The 21,383-nt window shown below is 38.4% G+C and overlaps 2 protein-coding genes and 2 pseudogenes across 5 annotated transcripts in view; 2 read left to right on the top strand and 2 right to left on the bottom strand.

Annotated features, from left to right (window-relative positions):
• Window positions 1-21,383, top strand: part of LOC113650187 (B-cell receptor CD22-like) — a 1,781,460-nt gene that overhangs the window by 252,468 nt on the left and 1,507,609 nt on the right. The gene's annotated exons all lie outside the window — the stretch shown is intronic.
• LOC113663456 overlaps window positions 1-21,383 on the top strand; it is a 644,552-nt pseudogene that overhangs the window by 88,469 nt on the left and 534,700 nt on the right.
• The window catches only part of LOC113650183, a 410,150-nt pseudogene that overhangs the window by 330,768 nt on the left and 57,999 nt on the right, over window positions 1-21,383 (bottom strand).
• On the bottom strand, window positions 16,728-21,011 carry LOC125139590 (sialic acid-binding Ig-like lectin 12). Its single transcript, XM_047803996.1, has 4 exons — window positions 20,859-21,011; window positions 18,417-18,485; window positions 17,739-18,101; window positions 16,728-16,864 (listed from the first exon to the last, which is right to left on the bottom strand). The coding sequence occupies exons 2-4, from the start codon at window positions 18,472-18,474 to the stop codon at window positions 16,815-16,817; spliced, it is 471 nt and encodes a 156-aa protein (XP_047659952.1). The 5' UTR covers window positions 18,475-18,485; window positions 20,859-21,011; the 3' UTR covers window positions 16,728-16,814.

The raw sequence follows: 21,383 nt of genomic DNA, 5'->3' as shown, positions 1-21,383 counted from the left end.
GACTACTTACATGTCCTTAGCCCTGTCTTTGTTTTATGTAGCACCTTGATCCTGGAGAAACGTTGTCTCATTTCACTGTGTACTGCAACAGCTATATATGGTTGAAATGACAATAAAAAGCTTCTTGACTTCTTCTTGACTTGTCTGGGACATGATATTTTTTAAGGTGTTGCATCATATGATTTAGCACTGTATATTAATCATCTTGCCACAGTGGAGAAGCTTTTCACTTACCAGGAGTTAAATCGACGTATAAATAATTTAACATACTTCGGTAATGATGCAAACAACAAACCCAGTGATGTTGTTCCAGGGAGTGACACTTTCTGGCCATGCAGTTCAAAACTTGTATTTTCTTAGGATGTTGCCAGGATTGATTGGAGACAAGATTGTAAACCCATCTGAAAATGAGACATGGCAGCTGGTTTTGCAACTACGAGAAGTAGTAGAACTTATTTGTGCCCCAGCTGTGTCTACTGGTCAGATAGCCTACTTGCAGGTTCTAATTGATGAGTATTTGTATACTCGATGGCAGTCTTTTCCCAATCATCCACTCAAGCCAAAACACCATTACTCAGTCACTATCCTAATCTGATTTTTCACTTTGGCCCTCTAATTCGTTTGTTTCAGTGTCATCACAAATCACATAACTTTAAGAATCTGTGTCGAACACTTGCTGAGAAACATCAGCTTCTTCAGGCATATCTGTATGCTGGCAACCACTTCCCACAAGACAATGAAGTAGAAAAAAGCACAGAGTTTTAGGCTGGTGATTACAGTGAAGACATCAGACACTCGTTTTCAAATAAGAACTTTGAGCCAATGAACACTGAGGTAGCCAGTGATGTTACAGTGAGAGGCACAAAATACAAAAAGAACATGTTTGTATTGATCAGTGACACTGATGAGGGGCTTGTAGTTGGAAAGATCAAGCTAATTCTCATTCATCAGTGTGTGTGTTTACATTTTGTTACTCAGGAATATCAGGCTGTTTGCCTTCCAAACATGGGTGTTTACAGAATTACACCCGCAGAAAGAACATGCTGTGTAGATCTAAGGAATATGTTAGATTACTACCCATTGCATGAGTACTCTGTCTGTGGCATGCCTGTACTAATTCTGCACCACTCTTTTCTCTTTTCTGTAGACCAATGGCTGCCTGGTGCAAGGAGGTTAAACATATAATTCTTCAGGCATTGCCCAGCCTGTCTTCTGACATTCTGCAACAGATAATTTCCAGTCTTCAAAGCTCAGGACTACAATGCAAAGAAGACCTCATATATGTTCAGCAAGAAGACCTTACGGATATTTTACCTGTAATTCAAATCAGAAAGCTTCTTCAAATGTTTAAATCAGGTAATCTAAATATGTATCTATTTTAGTGTACAACATTTCTTTCAACAAAATAAATGTAATTATTGTCCATACTTCAATCCCTCGAAATATTTTTATGGAATTTGTCATGTGTTCATTTCTTGTTGTACTTTCATTATATTTTGAAGCTAATGGGAAATATAACTTAATTATTTTAATCTTTACTGCTTTTTCTCTATGTGGTGATATTTTATATCCTTTCAGAAACAGAGATGGTTACTCTGAATTTAGAGGAACTACCAGCTCCATCAGTAAGTTCATCAACTTTGTCAACCGCATCACACTCAGAGACTTCCAGGCCAAGCCTTACCTCTACACAAATGCCCAACATTTCCAAGACGTGGGCTGAAACTTTTCAAGTCCCTTGGGACAACATGCCTCCTGAAATCTGTGCGGCAATTTCTACAGGAAAAAGAGCAAAACCTGCAGAAAGGCGCCAGATGTTTAGAGTTCTGGTTGATGAGATGCGCAAGTTTGACCTTTCCCCAACACGTGCCCAGTGTCTTACAATCTGTCAAAGAATTATAAGGGAGTACCCTAACACTTTTGGAGACAAATTTCCAAATGGCTCATTAATAGGAGAGGGATATACATCTCTCCTAATTCAAGTGAAGACGCGAGTTGAAAATTTGAACTGTGAGAGCAGCTTTGTTTGTCATAGAGCAAAGCCAAACTGAGGATGCAAAAGAGGACCAACAGACACCTATGGCTGTGTGAGATTTGAACCGCAGCCTCCACCTGAAGAGACAGCAGAGACAATAGAGTTCAAACGTCAAAGACTCCAGGACATTTACAGCCATGAGGGAACTAGTGGTGTAGAGAGAGGAGAAGTAAAAACTCTTATGGAGACTACATTCTGTCTTTGGCGTCAGCAATTAAATTCCATACCAGCACCTTCAGTTCAAGACATTCGGAGCCAGTGGCCATACCTCTTCCATCAGAAGTCTATCTGTGCCCACTTCAAGTTGCTCACTGACATTGATGTTCTTAATGCTTTTGAGATGTCCATGAAAGAATGTGGAAAGGCAATCATTGAGTACTTCAAGAACAAATCAAAAAATCAAAAAGTAAAGGATGTTCTATCCCAGCCTGAAAACACAGAGATGGCACACTTGCATATCAAGCTTCTAATGTCCCATTTTCAGGAACATGAAGATGAACTGGTGTTGCATGCAGATGTGAGTATTTGGTTTTCTTACTGCTTTACTAAGTAATATTAAACCTTGATCTACCTGCAAGTCCTCGTCTCATTTTGCTTAGTCTTTTTAGGATTTTAAGAAGAAGCATTGACAAATGGGGGAGATACAATAAAAAAAAATCTGTTGTATACGAATAGTTTTCCCAAAAAGTTTTCCATGTTTACTCGCCCTTTTTTCCAAACCTATATAAATTTCTTTGCTCTGCTGAATGCTCTAAACTTGAATTGTTTTCCTACTATGATTTTGCTAGTGTAGCATTATGTTGTGTTTTTTCATGTTCTTTTGACATGCTATTTACAAACGGTGCCCCCCCCATCTTTCTGAAAAAACCTGCACCACTGAACACAAACACATGTGTGTAACAGGTTTCAGCTGCTCTGGGAGTGAAGATCATCTAAGGAACTGAAGCAGTGCACAAGCTGAACCTGTCAACTGCAGCTCCGGTGAACAGCTCTATATCACCTGTTCAGGTAAACACCCAAAAATAAAAAGAAATATTAACAGGGTTTCCCCCAGCACTTTGTAGTTCGGGCGGCCCGCCTGAGCTGGGAAACACTACTGCCTTAACTAGGTTGTCCAAAAAAAAATAAAAAATCCTCTGCACAAAAAGCCGTCAAGTGCATCTCGGAAAATAGCGCGGACGAAATGAGAGAAAGACGTGGTCCATCACTGTCTGGAGGATAACTTGCCAGTTGATAAAATGCATGTCATTGAGAAGTGTAAGTGGACTTATGTTTTGGGTTTATGTGGTCGCCCACTATTTTCATGATTTTCGCCTACGTGACCTACCCACCTAAAAAGTGGTACAGCTCCCACATACATTGACACACAAGGGTTGAGCCTGGTCTCATTGGAAAGAAGAGAGTCTCTAGTTTCAGATACAAGTGTCATTACACAAGTGTGTAATGTTTGGTGATTCTAGGCCTTAATGACTCAGAGTTACAGAGGCTAGAATGGAGGGTTTTGATTTCCGTCTGAGATTTTTACTGATAAACTGATTAATCTTATTGCTGTAAAACATGTTAGGAGCCATATGTCTTAGCTTTCACCAAAAAAAAAAAAAAAAAAAAAAAAAAAAAAATTCAAGTCAAAAGACTCAAAAATGGATTTTCTATAAATAATTTTCTATGGTCCGTTCATGTTTTTCTTTGTTATTTGTTTACTGTACTTTGTAGTAAAAGACTGCATGCTCAGTTTAAAAGGCCTAAAACAAAGAAAACCCCTCTGTCTAGAAGTCTGCTGTGAAAAAAGGCCTGTAACCTGACACCCTGAGGCATGAGAGTGAGTAAAGTTCGAGAAATGCGCAATAAAACCTTTGCGCAGCCTGTACTGCGCAGCCCTCCCTTTCCAGATGTGTCATGTTGCATACCGTTGGAATCGTCTCCTTATTGGCTAAAGAGCTGTAAAGGTCCCGGATCATGAAATCGCTAGTGGAGGGAGCAATTGTCAGTCAAACGGAGGGTGTCCCACCTAGGATGGAGAGACATCATTGGCTTCTCAGCCGTCTATCTCTGCACTATCTCTGCATTTAAAGGTAAGTAAACAAACCAAACTAGCGCCACCTAGTTCAGGTGGCTATCAACGTGATTAAATTATGGCTATAAATCATATTATGCTTTGTGTGTGGGCTTAATAATATCCTGAGAGTCTAAGCTTTCAAACAGTATATAATTTAACCGTGTATTTAGAGTATTTAATGCTTAAAAGTTACAACAAATTTGATGCAGCCTCATCTCCTAGCGGTGGTGTGCCGTAGCCGGCACGGTTAACAGTAAATAATGTCGACACTTTGCAGTAAATAATGTCAATGTAAATAATGTCATTTCTACAAAAAGAAAAGTTCGTAGGAATGTTCGTAAAAGTTCGTAACATCTACAACTGAACACAAAATAAACACACAGAGATTATAGTATAAATATGTTAATTAATACACAATGGTAATAAATATTATTGAGCTGTAATTACAGTTATCTATAATGTAGTTAAATTAAATATAAGTTATGTATGTTGTAGATATTAGAGAATATAGAGACACAGAGAATCTGCCACAATCTACATTTGCAGTATTTTGTGTAGTAACTGATAAAAAAGAGAACAATGTTCATCATGACCTACACACGACCTGGTGTAATACTTTCTCTTCTGTTTTGTGGTGACTTGAGAAACATTTATAGAACAAAGCAAATTAAGTAGAATTTTGAAGAGAAGCATGTTTTCAAGTTATCAGACATTTAGATGGATTCATTTTTCATCTCTTTATCAGAAAAAAGTTTGTAGTGTTTGTTCTGTACAATTTCTTGGAAACTTCCTGATTCATTACATCATTACAGTAAAACGATGGCAAAAAAAAATGTGATGTTGGTTTGAAAAATATTTATACCTACAGTAGATAATCTAAATAGTCTAAGCACCTTTCATAATTATTTAATAAATAATTTCTACATTAAAACATTAAATTTGTAGAAACTCCAGTACAATTAGTGTATTTTTATAAGGACATTAACAGGTAAGTTTTACTATGTATGTTGGAGAATCTGCTGTATTTCTCCTGGAAATCTACACAAACTATTTTATGTAACATTTCTACTTTTTTACATTTTTTTTATATTTACTCTAAATTATAATGTTCAGCAGATTAGTTTACAGAAACATCCTTTAAATATCATATTATCTATAATTATTTAAGACACTACAGCATTACAATTATTATTAAATTGTATGTAAAGTTAACCATACATGTATACAGTTGTATGAAATTTTGCACTTGACAAAATAGCATTTAAAATTTTTGAGGTATAAAGAGTTGTCTATAAATAGATAGATAGATAGATAGATAGATAGATAGATAGATAGATAGATAGATAGATAGATAGATAGATAGATAGATAAATAAATAAATATTATATGTGTTTTTTTTCTACTACTCTGTCAGGTTTAAAACCACCAGCTGTATTTCCTCTATTTCATAGTTTCCTGAATTGTGTAACAAAAAGTGAATATTTCAGTTACATGGTGAAAAATGTAGCTTACTTAGTTGTGTAATGAAAATTCAGGGGTTTTAATGCACCAAAAAATTTATTGGTGACTTCAGCACTTAACACAATTAACATTTAACACGTAACACAATTAAGTTCTACTGTAGTTTTTTATCATTTAATTTCACCAAAAGTTGAAGTGATTTCTTATCATAATCCATCCTTTTCTCTGACCACTTGGAAGATGTTTCTCCACAAAGCTTCCAGGGTTTCTGGACCCAGGGTTAGTAGTTTCAGCTCCTTTGCCCTTTTCTTTGCTTGACACAGGCCAATAATTTGCCCCTTCTGAAACAGAGTAATGTCTTTCCCATGACCACAGGATCTGACTTCCCACTTGGTGGTTTAAGAAATGAGAAGCTGCTCACGGCTTCAGTTCGTATTAAATAACCTGTTAGCAGCTGAAACATATTAATCACTGCAGTAATAATTCAGTGGAAAGCTCTTACCTGTTTCATTCTTTTAATTCATTCATTCATGTTTCATTAATTAATTTCTATTTAAAATTAAGGTGGTGATTTTTTTTTGCCAGGCTGTATATAAATAAATCTAATTCATGTTTATAAATCTGAATTTAAATATCTGGTGTTTATAGTCACTCAGTCTTTAACTGTCACTCCCACTTTACACAATGGTGAACTACCATGAGTGTGTGTGTGTGTGTGTGTGTGTGTGTGTGTGTGTGTGTGTGTGTGTGGTCTGTGTTTGTGTGGTCTGTGTGTGTGAGTGAGTGTGTGCATGTGTGTGTGTGTGTGTGTGTGTGTGTGTGGTCTGTGTGAGTGTGTGCATGTGTGTTTGAGTGTGTGAGTGGGTGTGTGTGTGTGTGATGGGGTCTGTGCGTGTGTGTGATTGGGTGTGTAATGTTCTGAGTTCTGTGTTCCAGCAAACTTTAGTGTCTTTTATTTTGAAAGAGATTTCATTTGAATGTATTAATTATTTTTGTAATTTCATGTTTTTTTTTATCAATCCAATTTTAATTTTTTTATATGGCACAAGGAAAAAAATTACTTTGTAAAAAAAAAAAAAAAGAGTTTACATTGGAGTGACGTCACTTATGCCCCTTTTCCACCAAGGCAGTTCGAGTGCTGGTTCGGAGCCAGAGCCTAATTTAGAACCAGTTCTTTCTGTTTCGACCGCCAAAGCACCGGCTCCGAACCAGGAAAAGTGGTTCTTAAGTAGCACCAAAACGTTGCTGGTCTAGACTTAAGAACCGCTTGCGTCAGGAGCTGGGGGCTGGGGGCGAGGCTACTGTTAGCGCGTTTGATAATGCACCTTAAGTATAAGGTATTAAGTGTTTAATACACTTTTACTTTACCGCGATATGATACCTTATCAGCACACATGATAGTAGGTAGCTACATGCTAAGGCTAACTTTTTTTCTGTGTTAACGATAAAATAACGTTATGTACTTTATCGATTACAACCTCCGTTTATACAGATTACATGGAGCTGCACGAACAACTTTTTATTCGCCGCGTTTGGATGCCAATGTAGGTTCACAAAGCCATGAGCATTAACAGTAAAGCAACATCTGCCATTGTTGTGTTTGCCGCTGCTGCGCTAACGTTGCTGAGACACGTGACACATATATAGTGACGTCAGACTCGGCTCTGTGATGCTCTCTAGCCCGTGGAAAGGCAAACCGGATCTTAGAAGGTTCGCCAGTGGAACCAATTTCGAACCAGAACTAGCGCTAGCTCTGAACCAGCACCTGGTTCTTTCCGGTGGAAAAGAGGCACTAGAGGCGCTGTTGTGTTTGACTCTCTCAGTTCTACATGTGACTGAAGAGAGTCAGATTGGTTTCTTTGCATCTCTTTACAACGAGTAATACAAATGTAAAAAGAGTTAAAAATATTAGTCAATTTCAAAGTTAGAAGTGTTAGAAAGATGGATTTAGTGTATAATTTAGATTTTCTGTGAGAAGTTAGATGCATTTCAAGTTTTAGAAATGAACGGCCTTAATTTATTTGTTTAATTTTGCCGCCTGCATGGAAATTTAGAGTGCAAGTTTTCCCTTTTAATATTCGTTTTAAATACAAAATTTTGGTGGATTGAGTCTGTAGAAATGTTATGAGGTTTATTTGCCTTTAATTGGGTGTTTGTAAATTTTATTTAAGTCGTGTATTGTGTATATTTAGCCAACTGAGACCCAGATTTTGAGTTTGCAGTCAGTGTGTTAATGGAGGACAGGATTAATCTGTTTGTCTCACATCCTTCAGACAGACTGTTGGTGAGAGGATGTGTGTGTGTGTGTGTGTGTGTGTGTGTGTGTGTGTGTGTGTGTGATCCCGTGTCTTTTGTTTATTAAACTGCAGGTATGTAAACCACAAACCACTACACGATCACATAATTGAGTGAAATTGGCTGAATATTGTCTGATAAGTGTGTTTCATGTGTAATGTTAATGTAAAGGAAAAGTTTACATGTTGAGTTAATATTTTTTTTCTATATTTTTTGTTTATGTATATTTGTGTAAGAAATGTAAGACGAGACTATCAGATGGACTTTATTCAGGAGTCTGAGTTCTGACTGAAGAGTCAGACAGACTGTTGGTGAGAGGACGTATGTGTGTGTGTGTGTGTGTGTGTGTGTGTGTGTGTGTGTGTGTGTGTGTGTGTGTGTGTGTGTGTGTGTGATCCCGTGTCTTTTGTTTATTAAACTGCAGACGTGATTCACCAAAGAGCCTGGAGTCGGTGTGTCATTTGTGGTGCTGAGTGAAATCCGCTGCGTGGGTGTGTGCATGTGTGAGTGGGTTTGTGCATGTGTGCATGTGTGATTGGGTGTGTGCATGTGTGATTGGGTATGTGCATGTGTGAGTGGGTGTGTGCATGTGTGAGTTTTATGTCTGTCATATTGTTCTTCAATCTGAAAACTGCAGGGTATGAGAACACAGAGTCCTCTCAGAGCTTCTACACTCTCTGGTAGACTGATGGAGAATTCTCTACACAAAACAGCTGCAAACACACAATAACACACACACAAACAATAACACACACACACACACACACAAACACACACACCCCACACACACATATATACAAAGCACAAACACACACCCCACACACACAATAACACAAACACAAAGTAAGTAAGTAAGTAACAAAACACAAAATCATTACTGCAGTTCAGTTTAATTCTCTGAATGAATTGAACAAGTGTGTGTTGATGGGAATGAAGTGTAATGTCATGTAATTTCATGAGACCAGAGATTTTACTCGAAAGAAATGAACGAATAAACGACAGAGGAAAAGTCATGTCATATGGATCAGCATTATCTTATCAGAGATAAGTGTTTTAAATGAAATGGGGCTGAGACAAAAGACTACAAGGAAATCATTTAATGAATGTAGGATGAAAGGAAGCTTGTCCTTATTTACAGGATCCAGTACAGAGCTTTGGACAGACACTCAATAATCTTAGTGCTGCAGTGGCACCACATGTTAACTACATAGCAAAACACATGTCATTTCCCTCTGATGGAAAAAACACATGGCATTAGGAGGTGTGGAGGTGCTTCATTTTAAAGGCATCTGTAAGGTTTCCTTTGCCAAACCGGGTGCCGTGGCCTGTGGTACAGTATTAATGAACCGGATGATGTGATCTATTAAAGGGTCGAGCTGTTGTGCAGGTGAGGTTCAATGATGACTCTTTTCTTACCTGATTGTTTTCTTGTGGCAATGTTTATGGATTTAATGCAGAAAATAGGGACTGAAGAGTGATGGACCGAACCACTCGACTTCCCGTTCACCGATTCTTTTAGGTTTCGAGTGTTAACTATTTCAGGTGTTTTTGAAGGTGACAAAATACAATAAAATATTATCTACTTAGTACATATTTCATGTGAATGTAATTATTACACTATTTATTATATTATTTATTATATATCATGATATTACAAGTAGAGGAACATGTGGAAGTGGTCATCAAAAATGGGCTGAGGAGATGATAAAGGACTCTGTTGCTCTCCAGAAGACGCTATCAATCCCTCAAAACAGACCTCCAGACTCCTTAAAGGTTTGTTTTATAACATCTGTTTCCACCAAAATTTGTTTACACCTTCATTTATCTTTTCACGCTTTTAATATCGTCTGTTTACATTGTACGTGTGTGTAAATGTGTGTTTATCATTAGAGATAAATACAAACATTTAAATATAACTAATATTATTCTTGAATTTTTGTATTACAGTAATCTTCAGATTAACCTTTTGTTTTATGTTTATGTTCTGTAAAGCTGCTTTGAGATAATGTCTATTGTTAATGAGATAATGTCTATTGTTAATGAGATAATGTCTATTGTTAATGAGATAATGTCTATTGTTAAAAGTGCTAAAGAAATAAACTTTAATTAGAATTAGAATGTGTGCTCCTTTTAAATGTGAGCCTTTATTTCATTGTACAATGACAATAAATTATTCTATGCTGTTGATGAGATAAACTGGTTTTAGGAGTGATATTACACTTAAACAAATCTTCATTATTGAAATACATTAATGAGGATTTTAATAAATGTATAATTTACATTTATTGGGCTTATTTAAGTTTAATTATTTAAGTTGTGTTATATTTGGTAACATAATTAACCATAACGTGAAAACTAAAAAAATAATAAATAAATATTTTTGATGAACATTTTGGTTGATTTTGGTTGATTTAGTTGGTTATTCATGCAGTCACCAGTATATGGTGGCGTGAGCAGGCAGAGGATCGATTTCAGCTAGTAATGACATGTCTCGAGACTAAGAACCAGTAAGAGCTGCGACTGCATTACAGAATGACACCAAACTGATTCAGTTTAACACATTTATTATTAGGTCACACATTAATTACTGAAACAAACAAAAAACAGAAAACAAACAATGCTGATTCTATCTCTGGGTTCAGGAAAGTTCACCTGGAGAACATACACAAATAGATTTAATGATGTAGTGCAATAATACACAATAATCCTTATCCAGAGTACCATAATATCCATGTTATACCCAAAGGGACGATAACAAAGAGAAAAAAACTTTGTATTGGAAATAACTCTGTGCTGCAACTGGACATGTCTTGTGTGCATTACTAGATCAGTCCATCTGAGGGATGTTCTACAATAAAAGCATGTTTAACTTTCATCCATTTAACGATAACAAAGAGAAAAAAACTTTGTATTGGAAATAACTCTGTGCTGCAACTGGACATGTCTTGTGTGCATTACTACATCAGTCCATCTGAGGGATGTTCTACAATAAAAGCATGTTTAACTTTCATCCATTTAAATTCCACAAAGCAAGCAGGAGGTTTTTTAACAGAGTAAATACAATCATAGCACATACACAAAGTCTAAACAATGTGTTAAACACTAAACACATACATGACACGAAACACTAACACGGACCACAGCACACAGAGTCTCCAGCTCATCACCTCCTCTGAGACATACAGGATGATGGAGGCTACACAAATCTCCCCTCAGCTGATCACATAATGCCCCATTTGTATTAAAATACATATAAACTCTCATTCTCTCATCCTTTGAACGTGTAGAAAGAACTTCTTATATTTATTCAACATTAGATCATTAAACAAATGGGAATTTAATCAGTTCTGTCTTTCTGTCTCTGTTATATCTGTCTGTCTGTCTGCCTTTCATTAGAACTTTAGAGCTTTATGTGATAAAAGCGTGTGTTTAATGGGGAGAGACACGGTTTCATGTAAGATGACTGAGACACCGGCACTACTCCAACATGGACACTGATGTGATCACTGCTGTATACAGATGGATTTAAGTCCCACTGATACAGCTGAGTGCTCAGGTCATCTGTCCTCACACCGTCTGTTAAATACAAATTCTGTTTTGCTGATTCTTCTGAGACAAAAATGTATCCAGAGAAACTCCTCCTAGGGCTTTTGAGTCACATGCACCAAGATCGGTTATGGCGTAGACCCTGGTCTGAAGTTTGTTGCTGTTCCTTTTCTAAGTGATAAGAGTTCTGGTACTCACAGAACCGGGTCTCAAAGTAGTCTTTTTTGCCATAGACACCCATTATAATGTTTAGAGGTTTATAACTCAGCAAGCTTTCTAGCTATCTAACTCAAACTCAGCCAGCTTCTTTAGGGTGATACTCTGGACATAGGTTTAAATTGGTGGACCGACTGGCCTTTCAGTTTTCCCACAGCCTCCAGTATATGCAAAATCAAAAAAGATCCACAACATTGACGTGATATATCGAAACACTCAGCACAATAAGATGAATTGTGTCACAGGTGTTCGGGTATGAACTCATACCGTGTGTGTGTGTGTGTATGTGTGAGTGTTTGTGTATGTGTGAGTGTTTGTGTATGTGTGTGTTTTCGGTATTCTTCTTCAAAGGTATTGGCACCCTAGCATATCGGCCTTTGGGAATACTTTACTCCAAGCCAACATTAAATTTTGTCACAACGAACTTTACAAATCTAGTTATTATTATTATTATTATTATTATTATTATTATTATTATTAACTACAGTTATATAAATATATCACTCTTACACTTATAGTTTATCTAAATTTTTTTATATCTCTTTTTTAAGCAAAGCTAATGAATACAACAGGAAGGCAATGAGTGAACATTTAGCTCTCTGCAGCTTGTACATCTGCACAGGATTTTAAATACTAAATTAATTTTAATTATTTTTTTATTTTTTATTCACATTTATGAGGTGTTTAAAAACCACCAGCTTCTGAAAAGTGTCCTAAATCTCTTTCTCCTATCTGTGTTTGTTTTATTTCATTATTAACATCATTATTGACATCATTGTTCACTTCACCTAAATCAAAATTAATTTGCTCCATCGTTGTCTGCCCGTGTGAGGTTTCCATAAGTTTCCTCCTCCTCCTCGTCCTCCTCCTCCTCTTTACTGTTTGACTTTGTCTGATTTTCTTCCTGGACTTCCTTAATGACTGGTCCTGTAGCTCCTCCCTCAGTGTGTTGTTCCGAGCTGTGGCTGATGGTGGCGTAGTCAGTAGTAAGAGCAGAAAGTCCTCTGATTTCACTTCCTGCTCCGTTTGGAAACACCACAGTGGAGTAATGAAGTGACTCTGATAACATGGTTTTGTTCATATACACTGACTCTTCATCTTCCTCCTGATGATCCACCTGTGGAGATCAAAAGGAATTAATATTCAATAGTTCAAACTTTTATTTAAAGAGACGGATATTTCTTCTTTCAGCTAACCTTGTTGAGTCCTGCTGCTTCTCCTCGTCCAGAAGGAGTCGATTTCCTGAATAAATGATCGAATAAATAAACATTTAGATTTATAATGTTATATTAAACATATTTAAAAATGTAGACTTACATTTAGTGTTTTTGTACATTACTTGTTAATATGCTTAAAATAAATCTTTTTACAGTGAACACACCTTAACCACAGGAATATACCACACAGTATCATCATTACTGAAGCTCCAACAGCAGCACCAATCAGCACAGAGGAAACATCTACAACTGAACACAAAATAATTAAACACAGAGAATGGAATTCAGTGAGAATTAACTCAGAATTAAAAATGTAAATTAAACTGCTAGTAAATTCTACAATCTCTGTGCATTTTATTAGCTCATAATATTGTCTGGACAAATGTCATATTGTACAGTTAAATATCGTAAAAAATTAAAGAAAGAAAGAAAGAAAGAAAGAAAGAAAGAGAGAAAGAAAGAAAGAAAATGATATATTAAAATGCTTAATACAGTAAATATTACAGTAAATACAGGCTACATTACATAGCTTTTATAATAAAGATTTTTAATAATTAAATTAATAACTTTCTCTGGTAACGTTCTAGCTAACACGTATTAGCCCAGTGACTGAGCGGTTGCTATAGGAACAATAAAGTATCAGAGCGAGTGCATTAATATAAATCTGCACTACAGTCAGAGATGCTGTTAGAGAGAATTAATCAACACCTTCCAACCAATCAGAGTCCAGGATTTAACAGCATTGTGGTGAAAACGTAATGAAAACATTAACAGTGAAATATTAGTGTATTTAATTTGAGCAACTCCACTGAACTAAAGTGTGTTAATGGGAAAGTAGCTTGTGGTGAAACCTTCAGTTATCTTCTGAATGTTTATCAGAACACAACGTGTTGTAAAGAAGAAGTTACATTTTCCACAGAATAAGCATAAATCTTGGGTCTGATTTCCTCTTTCCCTCATGAGACTGAAGCGCACTAAGAGAAAACTTCTTGCAGCTGTTTTCTGAATCTTTTTAAACAGAATTTAAGCCTCATTGCTGCATTTTAGAGCTCCCTGAATTATGTAATAAAAACTTTAACACAACAAAACATGTACATTTCTGTCTTGTGTAATGTACGCTGTTTTGTACACACACACACACACACACACACACACACACACACACACACACACACGCACGCGCGCACACACACGCACATTTTATACATACATATATATATATATATATATATATATATATGCAGAATTATCATTACAGTTGTTTATCAAATTATCACCGATATGTGAGGGAGTATGAGTGTGTATCTGTGTGTGCATTTAAGCTTAACCTCATGGCAGAGGCAGTCAGGTTTAAAATCAGTAATGTTAGGGTTAGGGTGTAGGACAAAAGACATTGCAGGACAAAAGACAGTGCAGGACAAAAGACAATGCAGGACAAAAGTAAATTTAACCAAATTTAGTCTGTTTTATTCTTATACCAACTTTCATTTTTTTAATAATGAGAATCCAGTACTAAGATTTTGACACGGTAATGGAGTAAAACATTACTAACCTCCAGCAGAGCATGGAGCTTTGTTAATAAAGAACAAGAAGAGTTGTGATGCAACGCCCTGCCTATTGGAGCCAACACACTGCAGAGTGTGTACGTTCTTAACTGATTTTTGGATGGAGATAAAGCTTTTTAAACCCGAGTCACCCACAGGTTCCTCTCTGATCTGTGTGGCCTCAGAGAGGTGAACAGTTTGACCAGAGAGACTCCACTGCAGTGTAGGAGATGGGTTTCCATGAACTTCACAAGAACACATGATCAAATCCTGAGTGCTGTTACAGCTGGAGGATGGAGAGACCCGAGGAGCATCTGAGAGAGAGAGAGAGAGAGAGAGAGAGAGAGAGAGAGAGAGAGAGAGATATTATTATTATATTATAGTAAATAAGAATAAAAAAAATTAAAATGTTAAAACAATAAATAATAATTAATTAAATAATGAAGGAGGACTCAGCAAAATTCAGATAGCAGAGTCTTAATAAAAAATAACCCGACAGCTGAACCATAAGACTTTATATATAATTAGAATTAGGAACCAGTTGGAGTCTACAAACACTCTAATTCCCAATCATGACAATTGCAGTATAAATTTCTCCTGAGAAGTTCACCTCCATCCTACATTCCCATTGAAACCTAGTCTCACCCTATCTGATGATGTCTACCCCTTCTTGCTTATCACGTCCTGGTGTTGTAAAGATCTAACAATTCTGTTCAGCTGCTCCTCTGTTCTCCAGTTGCTTCCAGTCACCACTCAAGCACACATGCTCTTCACCACTTTGTCACTTTCATTCCTTAGTTCCATAAACTACCTTGCCTCCTGTCACCTATATCACCTGGAGTTTCTCATGGTTAAATGCAGACCGTTTTATCTACCGCGGGAGTTCACTTCCACCATTATAACTGCAGCTTACATTCCCCCAGATGCTGATGCTAAGCTTGCTATGAAAGAATATGCGGCCATCAGTAAACAACAGACTGTTCATCCAGAAGCTGCGTTTATTGTTGCAGGTGATTTTAATCACTCAAACTTAAAGGTGGTGCTCCCCAAATTTGGTGAAAACCGCTCAGCGCATCACAGGGATTCCACTTCCTGCCATGGAGGACATCCAGAAGAAACGCTGTCTGCGTTGAGCACGCAGAATTCTTAAGGACTCCTCTCATCCTGCTTAAGGACTCCTCTCATCCTGCTTAAGGACTCCTCTCATCCTGCTTAAGGATTCCTCTCATCCTGCTTAAGGACTCCTCTCATCCTGCTTAAGGACTCCTCTCATCCTGCTTAAGGATTCCTCTCATCCTGCTTAAGGACTCCTCTCATCCATAAATCTTGTACAAACTGTATATCCTGCACTTTCTACTATTGCACTCTGGTTAGACAATAAACTGCATTTCGTTGCCTTGTACAGGTACATGTGTAATGACAATAAAGTTAAATCTAATCTTATCTAATCTAATCTAATCTAATCTAATTTACATCACTTGGATTTCAATGACAGCTGTATTTGTTTTATATTAACAAGCCCTCACATGAGAGACTAGTATCTTATCAGCACTAGTCATCAGCAGAAGGAGTTGGCTTTGTCATCATTCTTATCTTTTTTCAATAAAGTTCCTGGTATCAAATCTTTTGGAGTTTCTTGACTGTGTTGGCATTTAAATACTTTTTTTTTCAGCAATAATTTTGTGCCTTCTTCTTTTTCTTCATTTTCAACTGTGGTCTTTAAGGAAAAGTCTTGGAACTCTGATATTTTAACTGACTTTGGAGCTCAAGTTGCAATTAAAATTTTAATCTTAAGACACATAAATACTCACACTGAACATCCAGGAACACAGAGGTGTTGTGATCTCCGTGCTGGTTTTGAGCTCTACAGTAATATAAACCACTGTGTGTAGAATCAGTCGTGTTGATGGTGAGATGGTCTCCGGTTCCTATCTGCTCTCCGTTCTCTCTGTACCAGGTGTAGTTCAGCACTGCTGGGTTTGCATCACTGCTACAACTCAGAGACACTGAACTGCCCAAAAGTACTGAATCAGATGGAGACACTGATACTGATGTGTTTCTAGGACCATCTGAAAGAGGAGGAACAGGATTTAGGAGACTCCATAAATCATTAAAGGTCTACTGAATGTGACTTGATTAAGATTAAACCCTTACACAGAACATGTAGAGTATGAGAGCTCTGTACTGATTTGTTATGGTTCTGGAGCTTGTAGGTGGCAGTGCATGTGAAATCGAGTCCATGATGCAGGTGAGTAACGTTGAAGTTCAGCTTTGAGGAGCTGAAGCTGGTGTTGTGGTTCTGCTCCTGTCTTCTCTCCTCAGGCAGGAAGCTCCATGTAATAATAGGGGGTTTGAAGGGACATGGAGATCGAGCAGTGCAAATGAGACTCAGTGAAGTTCCCTCCACCACCTCATTGTGGTCCTCCACCTCCCCCTGATCCTCCTTATACAGTGTTATTGAGGGTCTGATTGGAGATGCTGAGATAAACACACACTATCACATTAGAGATGAGTTTGAAATGTGTTCCAGTGCATCATTAGTGTAATTACAGTGTACACACACACACACACACACACACACACATTCCCCTTACACACACACACGCACACACACACTCACACACACAAACACACACACACACACATTCCCCTTACACACACACACACACACACACACACACACACACACACACACATTCCCCTTACACACACACACACACACACACACACACACACACGCACACACACACACCCACACACACACACACACACACACACACACACACACACACACACACACACACACTCTCTCTCTCTCTCTCTAATACACTCACACACACACTCACACACACACACTCCCCCCCCACACACACACATACATACACACACACACACACACACATTCCCCTTACACACACACACACACACACACACACACACACACACACACACACACACACACTCTCTCTCTCTCTCTCTCTCTCTCTCTCTCTCTCTCTCTAATACACTCACACACACACACACTCCCCCACACACACACACTCAAACACACACACACACAGACTCGCCCCACACACTCACACACACACTCACACATACACTCTCTCTCTCATACACACACACACACACACACACACACACACACACTCCCCCCACACACACTCACACACACACACACACGCACACACACACACACTCACACACACACACACACACTCGCCCCACACACACACACACACACACTCGCCCCACACACACTCACACTCGCCCCACACACACTCACACACACTCACACAAGCACACACTCACACCCCCCCCCACACACATACACACACACACACACACACACACACTGCTGCAGTACTCACCTCGAACTCTTACTGATACTGCGGTTTTATAAGTGTTTTTTAGACGTCCCAACGCCTCTAATCTAAAGTAATATGTTCCTCTGTCACTCTCACTGATGTTGTAGAAGATGGTGGTGCAGTTCTTCATGAGGAGATCTCCTATAATTTCACCTTCAATCTTGTTCTCTGTAGTTACTTTAGAGTTAAAGACGTTGTTACTGACAGCATTAGTTCCATCTTTTGACCAGATTCCTGTAGGATCTCCCTGGAGGTCTACGTCATATTGTTCTGTAATCTGAAAACTGCAGGGTATGAGAACACAGAGTCCTCTCAGAGCTTCTACACTCTCTGGTAGACTGATGGAGAATTCTCTACACAAAACAGCTGCAAACACACAATAACACACACACACACACACACAATAACACACACACACACAATAACACACACACACACACACACACACACAAACAATAACACACACACACACAATAACACACACACACACACACACACACACACACACACACACACAATAACACACAATAACACACACACACACACACACACACACACACACACACACACACACACACACACACACAATAACACACAGCATTAAGTCATTACTACAGTAACACACTGATTATCTAGCCATATTTACATGATCTCACAAATTAGATTAGATTCTACACAAACCTTGAAATAGAGAGTAAATGATGATGAGCTTCTTCACTGATTTCATTTCTCTGTTCATGAAAGATTCATCTGGAGAAGAGACAAATATAATGAGAAATAATCTCAGACACTAAAGTACAGATCATGTAATCAAAATAACACGGTTAGTACATGTGTATATTACAGTGTGTGTATATTACAGTGTGTGTATTACAGTGTATGTATATTACAGTGTGTTTATATTACAGTGTGTGTGTATTACAGTGTGTGTATATTACAGTGTGTGTAAATTACAGTGTGTACATTACAGTGTGTGTAAATTACAGTGTGTGTATATTACAGTGTGTGTATACAATGTGTGTATATTACAATGTCTATATTCAGTGTTTGTTTATTACAATGTGTGTACATTACAGTGTGTGTATTTTACAGTGTGTGTACATTACAGTGTGTGTGTATTACAGTGTGTGTACATTACAGTGTGTGTTTATTACAGTGTGTGTATATTACAGTGTGTGTACATTACAGTGTGTATATACAGTGTTTGTTTATTACAATGTGTGTATATGAATGTACATTAATACATCCTCGTCCTGGTAGATTATGCCACCCGTTACCCCGAGGTGGTCCCACTTCGAAAAGCCACCTTCCAGAATGTTGCCTGGGAGCTCCTCAAGCTCTTCAGCCGAGTGGGAATCCCCAAATACATCCTCACCGACCAATGTACACCCACTCACTCTTAACCCATTCACTACCACTTATTCGAACTTCTCGGGTCACGGGGAGCCTGTGCCTATCTCAGGCATCATCGGGCATCGAGGCAGGATACACCGGTGGATACACAGGTGGATCTGTGTCGGCTGTTGCAGGTGAAACATCTCGCACCGAGCCAGCACCAGGATTTAAACGAGCTCATCAACCATTTCTCCAACATGTTCTCAAACCACCCAGGCCGGGTGCACATTGTACAACACGAGATCAAACCCCTCCAGGGACGGTGGTAAGACAGCAGCCATATTGGTTCACAGAGACTCGTGGTCATGCCATAGAGGAGGAAGTGGCCAAAATGCTTCAGGATGGCATCACTGAGTGATCCATCAGCCCGGGGTAGAGCCCTATTGTGCTCGTCCCAAAGCCGGGTGGAATGCTCCGTCTCTGCAAAGACTTCAACCAGGTATCAGACCTTGACAGCTACCAAGCTTCCACGGGTGGAAGACTTTGTGGAGAGACTCAGAATTGCTCGGTTCATTTCTCACAAAGGGCTATTGGCAAGTCTTGTTGGCTATCGAGGCCTGGCCTAAGACGGCCTTCAGCACCCCTAGTGGGCACTGCCAGTACCAAGTTCTCCCGTTCTTCCTGCAAGGGGTGCCAGCCACCTTCCAGAGGCTCATGGACATAGTGAGATGCCTCCACCAGCGCTTCACAGCTCCCTACCTGGACGATACGATAATTCATTCCTCCACATGGAACGATCACCTGTTTCATAGGAGGGATGCCCTGGGAGTGCCATGGGTAACTAGATGGTTTCTTTCTCTTCAATATTTTTTGTTGCAGGTCAAACACTGAGCCGGGGCCCAGCACAGGAACATGGGTGGCCTTTTCAATAATTACACCCTTTGGCCCCACCCACTGCTGGGCAGGGGCTCCGAGCAAAGGGGGAGCCTGTGATGGTGGCGCCAAAACCACCACACAAAACAAAAAGCAAAGTGTCTGTATATCGTGTGTATATATTGTGTGAATACAGTGTGTATATTGTGTGTGTATATAGTGTGTGTATATTGTGTGCATAATACAGAGTGTATAGTGTGTGTATATTGTGTGTGTATACAGTGTGTTTGTAATACAATGTGTGTATATAGTGTGTTTATATTGTGTGAGTATATTACAGTGTGTGTATACAATGAGTGTAAACAGTGAGTATATTGTGTGTACAATAGTGTGTGTATATAGTGTGTATACAGAGTGCATATATTGCAGTGTCTGTATAGTACAGTGTGTGTGTATTGTGTGTGTATTGTGTGTGTACAGTGTGTGTACAGTGTGTGTATACAGTGTGTGTGTGTTGTGTGTACAGTTTGTTTAGTTACTATAAACTTCAACACTTGAGACACAGCACTGTTTTAATATACACATGTTGGATATTTACTACTTTGTCATCATTGTCATAGCTGAAAGTGTCCCACCTCAGACTGAATCACACACACACACACACACACACACACACACACACACACACACACGCACACGCACACACACACACACACACACACAATGTTCAGTACATCACACACCTGACTGCATCACCACCACACAATACTTTAGAACACTACACACTTGTTCAGTCATATTTCCTGATTCAGATTTGATCCTTTCATGTCTTTGTTGTTCTTCTCTTACTTTTTATTCATCTGTTTATCATCTTTTCTGCCTTTTGATGTAAGAATAAAAAATTTTGATACTTACCTAAATGTGTTCCGAATGTCCAGTTCTCAGAATTAGTGTGAACACAAAACTGCTGATCTTCCTCTTACACACACTTACACACACTTACACACACACACACACTTACACACACACACACACACTTACACACACTTACACACTCCCACAAACACACCCACAATCACACGCACAACAACTTCCTTAGTTTGTCTGTATACTTACAGTTTCTTAGATTTCTGTCATTTGACAGTCTCCTTTATCTAGAGCCAATTTTACAACATTTATAAAACTCAGCTACTATTCATTCTGTTTATTCTGTTTACTTTTTATTTATCTGTTTTATTTGTTTTTCAGTGTTTAATTACATTGTACAGTGAACAAAATTATAAACATTTAAACATTCTGACTGTGGCAGTGCTGCCCCCTATAGGACAAGGACTTTAATTAAATTCATTTCCATTTACACTAACACTTTTAACACTAGACATCAGTTACAGTCTCCAAACTCGGACCATTGGTTTACAAATGGAGTCATGAGAGAAGCTC

Source organism: Tachysurus fulvidraco, chromosome 19 (assembly GCF_022655615.1).
Source record: "Tachysurus fulvidraco isolate hzauxx_2018 chromosome 19, HZAU_PFXX_2.0, whole genome shotgun sequence".
In the NCBI taxonomy this organism is placed as follows: domain Eukaryota; kingdom Metazoa; phylum Chordata; class Actinopteri; order Siluriformes; family Bagridae; genus Tachysurus; species Tachysurus fulvidraco.
Note: the sequence above shows the minus strand (reverse complement) of the source record. Positions and strands in the feature narration are given on the sequence as shown.